Below are 14,250 nucleotides of genomic sequence, written 5' to 3' on the forward strand. Positions count from 1 at the left end.
CCCATCCACATTTATACACACTATATTGTATTATATTTATAACACAATTATACTATTTTTGAGTAGTTTCATCGGACTGTTATCTAGGCCTACAATTTACCAAGCATTTGTTATTCTTTTTTACCACTTTTCATATCTACAATAAACACTAGGCCTATACGTAAAACGCTATTAATCTAAGACACTGTGAAACAGGTTAGTGAGTAGGTTTAGTTTTACAAATATCAAAAGCATTTAAATCATGGTAACCGACTGAAATCGTACAGGCCAGAATGTCCTTTTACTCTTTACCCGAATCCTTATCATTCCGAGAACCATCGTCTACACTTTCTAGAGGGGGTCGAGCGAAGCGATCATTCACCCAGTAGTGGTACAAATTATTTAGATAGATAGGTCATTATTACGTGTTAACTTTCTGTAACTGAATTATTAAACAGGGAAATTATATACAGTAATTCAACATTAATTCAATTCAATTCAATTCATTTTTTTTCTAGAATACATATAATACAACCAAAAATACAAAGGCTAAAAAAAATGACACCAGTCTGGCGGATTGTAGAAAAGTGACGAAGTCACTATGTGAGTACTCTCCTTCTGGTGCAGACAAAAACAACAAGTTAACAACAAATGGCATTAAATAAGGCAGGGGAAAAGGCAGAGGAACCAAAAAGGCATACATCAGTCACTTCAATTGGGAGGGTATCCCACAACCTCGGAAAAAAATAAAAGTAGAGTGGCAAAATGCATTGGTACGAGAACCCTTATGCCTAAAAACTAATTTATAATTTCTACGAGAAACTGGTGTGGGCAACAATGCACCATCAACCAGAAAATCAACGTAGAGACACTTAATTACAAATTTAACTTGAAGAAATTGAACAGTCAATCCCGTGTTTTTAATTTAGATATATTTATTTTGCTTACCTTTGTTATTTCTCTATATCCATTATATATATCTTTTTCCCTATTTAAAACAACAACAACAAACTACTATTACCTCTACCACTGCCACCACCACCAACACCGCAACATCAAACAGTTGACAGATTTAATACAAAGAACGAATTTCGTAACAAAGAGCTATATAAACATATGAATCTACAAGGAAGTAGACTAGTGTAATATTTGCAATGTATTTAAATAACGAAATAATAATATGAGGATATAGGTATTAAGTGAAATACAGCTTGTTAATTAAGTATGTGGAAATTAATTACCAGTGTTTTCCTTATATTCATCTGTAGGTTTATTCTTGTACGCTGTCAAGGTATTGTGATTTTATTACATTGTTAGATAATTTGTGTTTTTCAAGCTTATATTTTATGTATGCAATGTATAGGCTGATCTATTGAAACTATGTTTCATTATTCTTCTATTTATTGGTTAGGTTTGGTTACAACATCTTTTCTAAACATTCTGTAAATTAGCATTGTCTGTGAGTTTTGTATTTAAGTATAGGCCTACTATTCCTTCTCGGCTCTAAAATAAGATTTAATTTAATTCATTCAATTTATTCATATTTTTATTAAAGGTTGTTATCCAAATCCGTGTCCAGGAGGAGAATTATGTACTATGTCGAATGGAGAGGTTTGGTGCCAATGTCCGAACAATTTTTATGCACCTATTAACAATTGCCAAGTCTTTGACTGTAAGATGAGTTTCTTACTTTCTTATACTTAACTTTGATTGTCAAATGTTTCACAAGAAGGTGTAACGGGAACGATAGTCGTGTCGAGGGTCAAGACAATAACGATGGCACAAGATTATTCAATGTACAAAATATAATATTTATTCAATCAAAAATGAGATTGATAAAACAATGTGAAAATGTAGTGATTCTGACTGATGTTATAGTCTCAAGCATCAATACCGAACTACAAAACATATATTTATATTGAGGGAACAGGAAGGATGACTCATCAAATGGTACCACATCCTGATTGACTTTCCTTGGAAGACCCACCCCAGGAATGTAGTGTTCCAAGTTAAGTAGGCATCGGGGAGAGTAAGGGGTGAATAGCCTGTGTGACTAATAGGGTTTGGTCCCACCATGTTACAGAAGGCTTGTTCAATTAATCAAAGAGTAACTTATAAATAAATAAAGTACCCTAAATTACTGCCAACGGACCAACATTTTCTCGAAACTCAATTTCATAATCAATGTAGGCCTCTGTCATGCACTTATACTATTATAAAAGTCAAGTCAAATGAATAATTATCACAGGAAGTGATACAGTGGCAGGTCGGGTTCATCTGACGTAAGTTTGCAAAACATAAATTTCATTATGCGAAACTCTCTCCCCCCGGCTCTCTCCCTCTCTCTCTCTCTCTCCCTGTAATTATAATAATGTAGTAAATTTAGCTTTTATCCAAGTTTAATGTAACTTGAAGGAAACACAATAACGTTAGCATCATTTCTACACATTACTTTACTCTTACTGCAGATTGCTTTGATAATCGTTGTTTAAGTTCAAGTTCTTGTAATGTGTACGCAATCCCATCTGGATACCAATGTGATTGTAATGTTGCCGGTTATGACATTAACGCATGTATGACTAATACAAGTAAGATGGCCATTCTGATAATAATACTACAATATTCAATTCTTCTTTCATTATTAAAACAAATTATTTTAAATGTTTGAATTTATTTAATTGTAGTATGTCATCTCAATCCCTGTCCCATGGAATACACCTGCACCTTACCACCAATTGGGAATACATTCGCATGCGTCTGCCCCGATGGTTACCTAGGGAACAATTGTGAAATATATAATGGTAAGATCTTCTTTTAAGCAATCCTTATGTCGTGAACAGTAACAACATGAACTAATTTTGATATGTTTACACTGAAATATCGTTGAACCAGAGAAGAATAAAATCACTTTTCCCTGATTGAACTATACAGAAGAGACTATAGTTACAATTAGTTCTATTCAACTGTAATATTATTTTTCAGCATGTTATGATAGCACTTGTCCACTAGGTACAACATGCACTTGGTACATAAATCCAACAAGATACACGTGTTCCTGTGTAACTGGGACAAGCTGTGGTATGAAATACAATTTTATTCTTTGTGACATAATCTAAAAAAATCTTTAAAAATAAAATTTACAAATAAATACAAAAGAACACATTCACAACAAAAGTGTCAAAAAAATGATCGCTCTTCGAAGACAGAAATGGAAATAAAGTAATTATTTTTTTCTTTTTTGAGATAATGAAAGAAACACGGACGTATGGCTTTGCAAAAATAAATTAGTAACTAGTGAAAACGTACAACTCCGAAAGCTGGGAATGTAAAAAGAAGAATCACATAAACAGAACACAGTAACACTTTTCAATATCAGATTCTCAAACAAGATTTAAAATAATGTATACAAATATTGAGACTGGATTTTGTTAGAATGTATTGTATCTATTCATATGGCAAAAATGCATTGTAAGATCTGACATGTGCTACACTCAATTTGACAGATTGTGAGAGTAATTCGTGTTCGCAAGGTTTTGAATGTTCTATAAATGCAGGTGTTTACACTTGCACGTGTCCAACTGGCTCCACAGGCAAGAACTGTAACACGTATGAGGGACCGATGTATGACGGTAGGTAAATTTAGTTAATTTACATTTTAAAAATCACATAAACATGGCTATAAGTAGTTTAATTAGCTTCAATCTCAGTGGTTGAGGTTAAGTATTTGCTCATTAAGATACAGGTCCAAAGCATCAATTTAATAAATAAAACTAGGGACACAATGTTCAATAGAAAAATAACTTTACTAGATGTTATATAAAGTTGGTTCGTACTGTCGGTACTGATTTTAACCACCTGATGTAACCCAGTTTACTAATTTAAAAAATGGAGTTATTAAATTAGTTATTAAAACGAATTTAGGTTCAACGATTTTCCCCAAATAGGGGTGTTTTCCGATCGTCCATGGATGTCCATCTTGAAAAATACCCGCATACAATCATACGAGGATGCTTCCCATTTTCAGTTTAGCTGTATCATCCCCTGTCGGATGTAGCCCTCCTCATGCTTCTACCAATCCCATCTGTTCTGTGCTGTCCTCGCCCACGTGATGCCTGCATACTTTGTGATGTCGTCCCTCCATCGCCGTTTCTGCCTTCCCCTTTTTCTTGTGCCGGTTCTTGGTTGCCATTCTGTCATACGTTTTGTCCACCGGTTTCCCATTTACCTATCTCCTTCTACCATAAATGTTTTTAATAGCTGAAAATCGGTTGAACAGCTCGAGTTCAGCATCATAATGTTGATGACAGGCCGATTTTCTTTAAAAAAATACTATTTGGATAGATTTAAGTACTTTTATACAAATGTATTAATAGATTTGCGATGAATGAAACATTCCAATCTCTCAGTCTCAGTATAGTTATTTTGTTTAACACAAGTAGGTAAATTTATGGGTCCTTGTGGATAAACGTAAAATCTGTAGATTGTATTAATTACAAACAATATAAACGTCGTAGTGGTGTCGCGTTTCATGTACTTTACTATTTCAATCGACTATGACAGTGACAGATTTAACAAAGTATTAAATCGCAAATGTTTTACTGTATTTAGTGGTATATTATTTATTGGCCTATAAAACATGAAAACATATTTCGTTACTGAGTAGATAAAGAATATATATTTAAAAATTGTTCCTCTTTGTACCCATCCTCTTCCTCATCCCTCAACCCTAATGTTATATACAAAAACACAAATCAAAAATTTGAACTCATTTTGTGACTTCTCTTTCGGAAGAAATTCCCAGTGTGCTCATTTTAGTTGCCTACATAAATCATCGTGTCTATTTATTCTTTTCTGTAAACGATATGTATTATAGTCCTGCGCTACGTACATTTAAAAAAACAGGTTTTTTACGCTGAAATTATACTGTGTATTCGAGAACCATCTAGTAATAATAATTGAACTTCTACCATTTCATTTTTGTGATAATTTAATTTAATTATATCAATACTTATATATCTTATAACTTTTAAAATCATAATTTTGCTAATCGAAGTTCCTATACAATTCATTGACTTAATCTATCATTTTGAATACATAATTTGTTTTCCTTTTTAAATTTATAATCCACATACAAAACAAATGTACTTACCAGAAAGTAAATGGAAATCTGAATTTACCTGAATTAATATTAATACGTGTTTTGATTAAAGCAACATTTTAATTTTGTAAGCTGATCCTGACTGAGTAAATAAAATACATCTTACAGGTTGTTCATCTAGTCCGTGTGGATCTGGCACATGTAACGAACTTACCAATCCATCGCGATACGAATGTACATGTCCTGAAGGGTATTTGGATGCATATTGTAGTCAGTACAATGGTAGGTACACTTTCATTCATTATACAAGAATGATTAATTCAAAACTCTAACACCGAGTATTTTATGCGTAGAGATAAATAGTATACAATTGATAATATATAATCATTATGATATTACCAGTAGTTATTTACGGTTTTTTGTTTAGTGACAAGTAATAAAAATTAAATAGAACTAACCAACTATTTTGTTTTCCTTTAATACTAGTTTTGTTGTTATTTGTAGCGTGTTTCTCTAACCCATGCGGATCTGGCACTTGCAATGGGTTTACTAAGCCTTCACGATACACGTGTACGTGTCCTGATGGGTTTTCAGGTGACGAGTGTAGCACCTACAGTGGTACGTACACCTTCGTTAATTTATCGAAATGAATAATTCTTTTACAAATCAAAAGCAAGAATAATAGCGATGATACATAGAAATACAAGTTCAAAATGAAATGAATAAAATTGATATTGTAGTAATAATATCATAGTCTTTTAGTAGTCTTGGTATTTTGTTTTAGGTTTTTTGTTACTGAAAAACAACTGCTGTGATTGCAGCTTGTTCCTCTAGCCCGTGTGGACCTGGAACTTGTAACGATTTTACCAATCGATACACATGTGTCTGTCCTAATGGGTATTCTGGTGATAACTGTAGCACGTACAGTGGCAAATATACCTTAAAGACTATTTCCCTACAATTGTTGACGTTTTGTAAAAATAATGCATATAAAATAAGACGAAAAATGTTATCGCATAGGACCATACAGTATTTATTTTTACATTCAATGTAGTTGGTGACCTTAAATTAGATCTAAAAAACGTTAGGAATGGGACTAAGTTGGTAAAACCAATAAACTTAAAATCTGTAGATTGTATTGCAATATTTTGGTCGCCATTTGAATCCCAAATTTCTAAGTGGGAGTACTGTTAGATATATTAACACATATACAAATAAACTTCTCAACGTTTGTATTAATTAATAATTACAAACAATATAAACGTCGTAGTGGTGTCGCGTTTCATGTACTTTACTATTTCAATCGACTATGACAGTGACAGATTTAACAAAGTATTAAATCGCAAATGTTTTACTGTATTTAGTGGTATATTATTTATTGGCCTATAAAACATGAAAACATATTTCGTTACTGAGTAGATAAAGAATATATATTTAAAAATTGTTCCTCTTTGTACCCATCCTCTTCCTCATCCCTCAACCCTAATGTTATATACAAAAACACAAATCAAAAATTTGAACTCATTTTGTGACTTCTCTTTCGGAAGAAATTCCCAGTGTGCTCATTTTAGTTGCCTACATAAATCATCGTGTCTATTTATTCTTTTCTGTAAAACGATATGTATTATAGTCCTGCGCTACGTACATTTAAAAAACAGGTTTTTTATGCTGAAATTATACTGTGTATTCGAGAACCATCTAGTCATCATAATTGAACTTCTACCATTTCATTTTTGTGATCATTTAATTTAATTATATCAATACTTATATATCTTATAACTTTTAAAATCATAATTTTCCTAATCGAAGTTCCTATACAATTCATTGACTTAATCTATCATTTTGAATACATAATTTGTTTTCCTTTTTAAATTTATAATCCACATACAAAACAAATGTACTTACCAGAAAGTAAATGGAAATCTGAATTTACCTGAATTAATATTAATACGTGTTTTGATTAAAGCAACATTTTAATTTTGTAAGCTGATCCTGGCTGAGTAAATAAAATACATCTTACAGGTTGTTCATCTAGTCCGTGTGGATCTGGCACATGTAACGAACTTACCAATCCATCGCGATACGAATGTACATGTCCTGAAGGGTATTTGGATGCATATTGTAGTCAGTACAATGGTAGGTACACTTTCATTCATTATACAAGAATGATTAATTCAAAACTCTAACACCGAGTATTTTATGCGTAGAGATATAATAGTATACAATTGATAATATATAATCATTATGATATTACCAGTAGTTATTTACGGTTTTTTGTTTAGTGACAAGTAATAAAAATTAAATAGAACTAACCAACTATTTTGTTTTCCTTTAATACTAGTTTTGTTGTTATTTGTAGCGTGTTTCTCTAACCCATGCGGATCTGGCACTTGCAATGGGTTTACTAAGCCTTCACGATACACGTGTACGTGTCCTGATGGGTTTTCAGGTGACGAGTGTAGCACCTACAGTGGTACGTACACCTTCGTTAATTTATCGAAATGAATAATTCTTTTACAAATCAAAAGCAAGAATAATAGCGATGATACATAGAAATACAAGTTCAAAATGAAATGAATAAAATTGATATTGTAGTAATAATATCATAGTCTTTTAGTAGTCTTGGTATTTTGTTTTAGGTTTTTTGTTACTGAAAAACAACTGCTGTGATTGCAGCTTGTTCCTCTAGCCCGTGTGGACCTGGAACTTGTAACGATTTTACCAATCGATACACATGTGTCTGTCCTAATGGGTATTCTGGTGATAACTGTAGCACGTACAGTGGCAAATATACCTTAAAGACCAATTCCCTACAATTGTTGACGTTTTGTAAAAATAATGCATATAAAATAAGACGAAAAATGTTATCGCATAGGACCATACAGTATTTATTTTTACATTCAATGTAGTTGGTGACCTTAAATTAGATCTAAACAACGTTAGGAATGGGACTAAGTTGGTAAAACCAATAAACTTATTATAACTAATGCTTTTTATGTGGTTGGTATTATTTACAGCTTGTTCCTCTAGCCCGTGCGGACTTGGAACTTGTACCGAGTTTACCAATCGATACACATGTGTCTGTCCTAATGGGTATTCTGGTGATAATTGTAGCACGTACAGTGGTAAGTACACCTTAGTATTATATAAGTTGGTAAAACCAATAAACATATTATAACTAAGGCTGTTTATATGGTTGGTATTATTTACAGCTTGTTCCTCTAGCCCGTGTGGACCTGGAACTTGTACCGAGTTTCCAATCCTTCATTTTACAAATGCACATGTCATGAGTGGTTTTCAGGTGACGATTGTAGCACGTACAATATTTCTCGATACACATGCACGTAGTGTCCTGGTGGGTTTTCGTCTGACGGATGTATCACGTAGGTCGCCTACTAATATTAATGCAATGTATGTGATGTGTGTCATTTGCAGCTTGTTCCTCTAGTCCATGTGGACCTGGTACGTGTGTGTCTACTACCAATCCTTCACTTTATACATGTGACTGCTCTGAGGGGTATTCTGGTGACGATTGTAGCACGTACAATGGTATGTACACTCCTTTCGTTAATGAAGTTTGTAAAACCAACTCATCATTAATTACAGTAATGCTGTTTTTTATGTGTTATTGCAGCTTGTTCTTCTACCCATATTTGTGCCTACCAATCCTTCATTTTACACATGAGTCTGCTCTGGGGTTATTCGTGTGACGATTTACAAATGTAAAAAAAACAACTAAACCCATAGTTCATAATAATCAATGAAGTTTATGTGGTTTATTTTCTCGTTCCTCTAATCAAAATGTTATCTCCTACATTATTGTAATAATGAATACAAAATACTAATATGTATATATACATCATATAGACATTGATAATCCTAGACTTACCTGCCCAGGTAACATTGAAAAAGATATAGAAAGCACAGGCCAGACTTCAGTGACCTGGAATAACCCCTCAGTGAGTGACAATGTTGATACTGGTCTGTCAGCTACTTGTACTCCACCTTCTGGTTCATCATTTAATGTTGGTTCATATAGTGTTACGTGTACTGCTACTGATAATTCTGGTAATCACGGTAGCTGCATATTCACGGTTCATATTAACGGTAAGTTTGTTATATTTTATAAATCTCTACTTTAGCTATGCTAAAATATTTGTGATGATGATGATGACGACGACGACGACGATGATGATGATGAACGGTAGGCTTACAAATATGAATTGCAGTGGAATAGTCATCGCGTATTTAATTTTTTAAGTTGTGTTACGTAAGTCAAAATAAATGGATAGTAAAGCAGCCATAACAGAATAACAAAGGTACAAAGATATAAAGTAAAGTTCATAGGTAGTAAACAACGACAGTGTCGTCCAGCTCACAGCCAGACTTAATCAGTTGATATGTCATTAGGTTACGAGTAGACTTCTCTGCAGCCACTACATGGTTTTATAGTATGGTCTCTCAGTCCAGTCGTTAATATTTAATAATAATACTATGGATTTATATAGCGCACATACCACTCAAGAGTGCTCAAGGTGCGTTATATATTATAAAAATTCAATATACAATATCTGGCTTAATAAAACGTCTTGACCATGGTTCAAATCCAATATTAATAGAGTAACCCTAATGACATATCAACTGATGAAATATAGCTTCGTGTCTACTACTGAAAAGTAGGTTGTAGACTGGTTTACTATCTATGAACTTTACTTTATTCTACATTTACTGACATATAAAGACATTAAGTGCGGTTGGTAATATTAATTTACTTTTATTATTTATTTATTTATTTATTCGGTATATAAAAATATATTACAAAACGACAGTCAAGGACTGAAATGAATTGTATTACAAATGACTAAAAATTAGTTAAAATTGCTATAAAAATAGAAAAATCTTAAAATTAGATATCGTACCATAAAATTAAAAACATACATGAATAAAAAACCTTAAAACATTCACTTATTACATATCTAAAAAAGAGCTAGTGGTGCCTATTAATTATATCCACCATGGTGGGAACTGGAGACGACCTAAGTAAGTGTATACACATTAAAGGTAGTGCATACTTTCAGAGCACGGTACATCATATCACTATACTCTTTCTAAGATTTACACTACACATTGATGAAGCCTGCACCAAATACAAAGATTATAAGCAAGATATAATTAGTTGTCCCCTTTTAATTTAAATATAATTTAACTTGGAAAACATTTTTTAATTTACCTTATGTTTTTTTTAAATACTTACTTTAGAATGCTAATTGTTCCTAAATAATTACAGAGGATGTTGAAATCCCTATTGTAACATGTCCTGCGACAATTACCATCGGTACAGATACAACTGTTTCTACGGTCACTTGGGATGACCCCTCAGTCAGTGACAATGTAAACACTAATCTGTCAGCTACTTGTACTCCACCTTCTGGTTCATCATTTAATATTTGTTCAACTGATGTTACTTGTACTTCTGCTGATACTGCTGGTAATGTCGGAAGATGTGAATTTAAAGTTTCATTTGGAGGTACAATAGGATTATTTGCATATTATAGTATTACCGTCATATTGATTTAGTTTAATACATCGTCAACTGCTGATAGTGGAAGCCTTATCACATGTGTATCACATTCATTGACAATGACAATAGCACAATAGTTAGAACAGTATTAGTGGTTAATATGCTTGCCTTCAATCCAGATTCTAGTCGAGTCAAACTGTATCATTACCCCAAAAAAATTGCAAGAAAATGTTTTGATTACAATAAAATATGGTCTCAAAAAACATGTATCAACAGTTTACCCAAATCGGACTACCGCAACTACCGTCGATTTCAACACCATTCAAGGGAAGAAATATCGGTTAAAAAAAACATCTAGCACACCGAAAAACACAATCAAAGCGAATTTGATCTCTTGTCCAATTGCTTGTGTACACTAAGAGATAAAATCGTTGCACCCTGCTTGTTCTTACGAAATACGGGAAATATCTACGTTCCGTGAACAAGCAGGGTGTAGGCCCTAACTAATAATATGTATATATATATATATATGCTCTGAACATTTTGACGCCAATATCAAGACTCTGTGATTTGCAGTTACGTAGATATATAAACGTCATTCCATATATGTCAAAGGTCACAAAATGGTCATGTTTCAACAAAATGTTCAAAAAGTGTAAATATAAACATATATTTTGAACAATTTGACACCAAATACAGCTGTCTACTACAAGCGGTTACCAATTTTCAAAAATTGGCGGCCATCTTTTTTAACGTCAAATTTTTAACCTTTGCGGTAGTCCGATATGAGTAAACTTTTGATACGCCTATATGTTTTTTGAGACCATATTTTATTGTAATACATCAAAAAACATTTTCTTGGGGTTAGGCCCTATATTTTCATATTCTTACAGTTTTTAAAGCAGGTTATAAAATATGACCGCCAGTATTAGCAAAATCGGTTCATTAACGAAATTGTTGGTGCAGTGTGGATATTAAATTTTCTTGCTTTATATATCATCATTGTTTCAGTTACAGTAGCTATATTTGCGTCGATTTTAGAGGTTTTTACTAGTAGTAGCATCAGGTTACATGGTAGCTATAGTAATAATTGTTTACTGTTTTCTATTTATTTTATATTGAGGTTGTTCCAATATTTCATCAGTACCAGTGTACATGAAAGCAGTGATAGCTGTTCTTGCCATTTGCCTGGTGATGTCTTTATCTTTTTCCTTTTATTCTAGGTATTATTTCCTGTTAATAACTAGCATAAGTTCATAATACATAAAATGTCTGGGAATATGTATTTATAATTGATTCTTGTTTAAATTTTTTAGGCCTACTTGTTTTGAAAAATTAAAAAGCAAATATACATATACTTAAAAAAATGAAGGGCTAGTGTTGCCCGAAAGCTCTGCTAACTTTTCTGGCTGTTTTACTTTATCGTTCGTTAAAAAAATATATATACTGTATGCCTACTTTAAATTTTTTCTTTAACAAACAATGGAGAATAAAGCTTAGAGGAGTTAGGCCTACTACTTGTTATATTGATTAAAATTGGTATTCATAATCACGACTTGTGCACTCTCTTTAATTACAGATTTCGGTATTCTCGGAAAAACAGAGACAGAAATAGTGCCATGAGTATGACTAATATTGATGTATCCACAAGTAAATCACCAAATACAGACTATGAAGTGCCTGCCCCTGGAAATGTTGAAGCTCCACGTGTGGCAGAGTCTAGGGAAAGTGTAAACTATGGCTATGAAGATCTACACACATATTCATCATTAGAACCAGCATATACTGGTTTAAAACAGTCTTAGGGCAAAAGACAATTGAGATATTACGGTATTATATTGGATATTATATTTGACTTCATACTGTTTATACCATAGATGATCAAAATTAATTAGATTGCGTGTTCTTTCATGTTAAGTTGACTTAGTATGTTCTTATAATTAATACCCTTACAAGCAAATGTATTTAACGTTATATATCAAGTAATATATGTACATCTTAAACTACAAATTGTGATTGTATATCACACAATCTATATATAAATTTACATATGGTAAATCGCGCCTTACTTCTAGAATTTTTACTCGATGGTATATAAAGTTGGTTCGTACGTTCGGTACTGATTTTAACCACCTGATGTAACCCTGTTTACTAATTAAATTGAGTTAGATAATTAATTATTGACAATTAAAACGAATTGAAAAATACCCGCACACAATAATACGAGGAGGCTTCGTATTTTCCTATCTCCTCCTACGATAATTGTTTTTAATAGCTGAAAACCGGTTGAACAGCTCGAATACAGCATCATAACGTTGAAGACAGGCCATTAGTTTCACTCATGAAAATCAATTAAACAAGGTAGTCTAAATACAATGTGATATGCCATGTAGGTATCCCCTTCCAAAGATATATTTTGAATTAAATTACCTTAGAAAGTGTGTTGACAACGTTGTGTGAATCTCAACGTTATTTCACTTTTCCTTCACATAACAAGAAGAATATCATTCAGAAATAAAGAAATATCTGAATATCAAAAAAACTGTATTTAGTTTTTAATATATTTTATATTTTAATGAATGTATTAATGTATTGAAATAATAAAATGTATATTTCTGAATACTTACGAATAAGTACCGTAGTATATGCATGTATATTGGAACCAACAGTTAAAAAAGGGGGAAACAATAAAAAGTTACTTTTGTTCATAACCATTACTAACAATGATAGGTTTCATAATAAGAAAGACTACTAAATATTAGGCCTATTTCTAGTTCTGTATTAATACTATAACGACGACTATTATGATGATGTCAATGATGATGACACTAAGAAACGGTACTTGATGAAATAAGATTGTGTAAAATAAACACTATAAAACATCATACAATTAATATCGACTTGAACCATGAAAGGTTCGCCGTCCATGCTTGAACTCAACACCCGATTCTGCTACTGTCAAGATAGCAACGTGTATAACTTGCTATAGTTGTATAGATAGATACCTCTTGATAGTATCAGAATCGGCTGCACATACACATTAGGCCTAATGATGTTGTTTTCTTACATGAGGAACCGTGCCAAAATCACACACGGTTGCACTAACGTTTAAGAAGGCAAAATAAGAAGAATGGGAAGAAGAATATAAAATAACAAGGCCGTATACATGGCTGCAGTCGCGAGCTCAAGTTATTGTTTACCAACCGACCGACCGACCCACTAACCGAGCGACATAGTAAGCTGTAGAGTCCCGCGACTAAAAATGTTGGTGATAACTGTTATGAAAGCTTAGTAGCAATTTAATACTGTAACCTCACATGTATATTTAATGTTAATATTTATTTTTTTATATCATTTTTCGTTTTCTCTGTATTCATACAATTAGTTCACTATTACATATAATAATAATAAATAAATAATATATTTATACAGGATAAAACAATCAGATAACAGTGTATCTGTTTTACATTGTGGTCCTGTCTTATATATACATATATATATATATATACACATGTATTTCCCTATTTAAAACAACAATGCACAAGCTACGTAATTATTTTCTTTATTTTGTATTATAGACAACCAACAATGTAAAGACCAATATCAGACAGAGAGCGTATTTGTCTATTTAAAACGGTACTAAAAATAACAT

General features: G+C 32.4%; 1 protein-coding gene across 1 annotated transcript; it reads left to right on the top strand.

The window, feature by feature from the left end:
* The first annotated feature begins 702 nt into the window (after positions 1 to 702).
* LOC144844951 (uncharacterized) lies at positions 703 to 13,339 on the top strand. The gene is made up of 18 exons (XM_078702067.1): positions 703 to 752; positions 1,248 to 1,270; positions 1,535 to 1,651; positions 2,448 to 2,567; positions 2,664 to 2,780; positions 2,962 to 3,057; positions 3,483 to 3,608; positions 5,246 to 5,359; positions 5,582 to 5,695; positions 5,899 to 6,006; positions 7,100 to 7,213; positions 7,437 to 7,550; positions 8,095 to 8,202; positions 8,513 to 8,626; positions 8,945 to 9,184; positions 10,365 to 10,604; positions 11,722 to 11,821; positions 12,178 to 13,339. Exons 1-18 carry the CDS (start codon positions 745 to 747, stop codon positions 12,401 to 12,403), a joined length of 2,199 nt encoding a protein of 732 aa, XP_078558193.1. The 5' UTR covers positions 703 to 744; the 3' UTR covers positions 12,404 to 13,339.
* Positions 13,340 to 14,250: the final 911 nt, after the last annotated feature.

This window comes from Antedon bifida, chromosome 6 (genome assembly GCF_963402885.1).
Source record: "Antedon bifida chromosome 6, ecAntBifi1.1, whole genome shotgun sequence".
Taxonomy (NCBI): domain Eukaryota; kingdom Metazoa; phylum Echinodermata; class Crinoidea; order Comatulida; family Antedonidae; genus Antedon; species Antedon bifida.

Coding starts and splice junctions, on each gene's coding strand:
- LOC144844951 (XM_078702067.1), top strand. Junction 1,271..1,534: donor TATTCTTGTACGCTGTCAAG/GTATTGTGATTT, acceptor TTTTTATTAAAG/GTTGTTATCCAAATCCGTGT. Junction 2,568..2,663: donor CGCATGTATGACTAATACAA/GTAAGATGGCCA, acceptor ATTTAATTGTAG/TATGTCATCTCAATCCCTGT.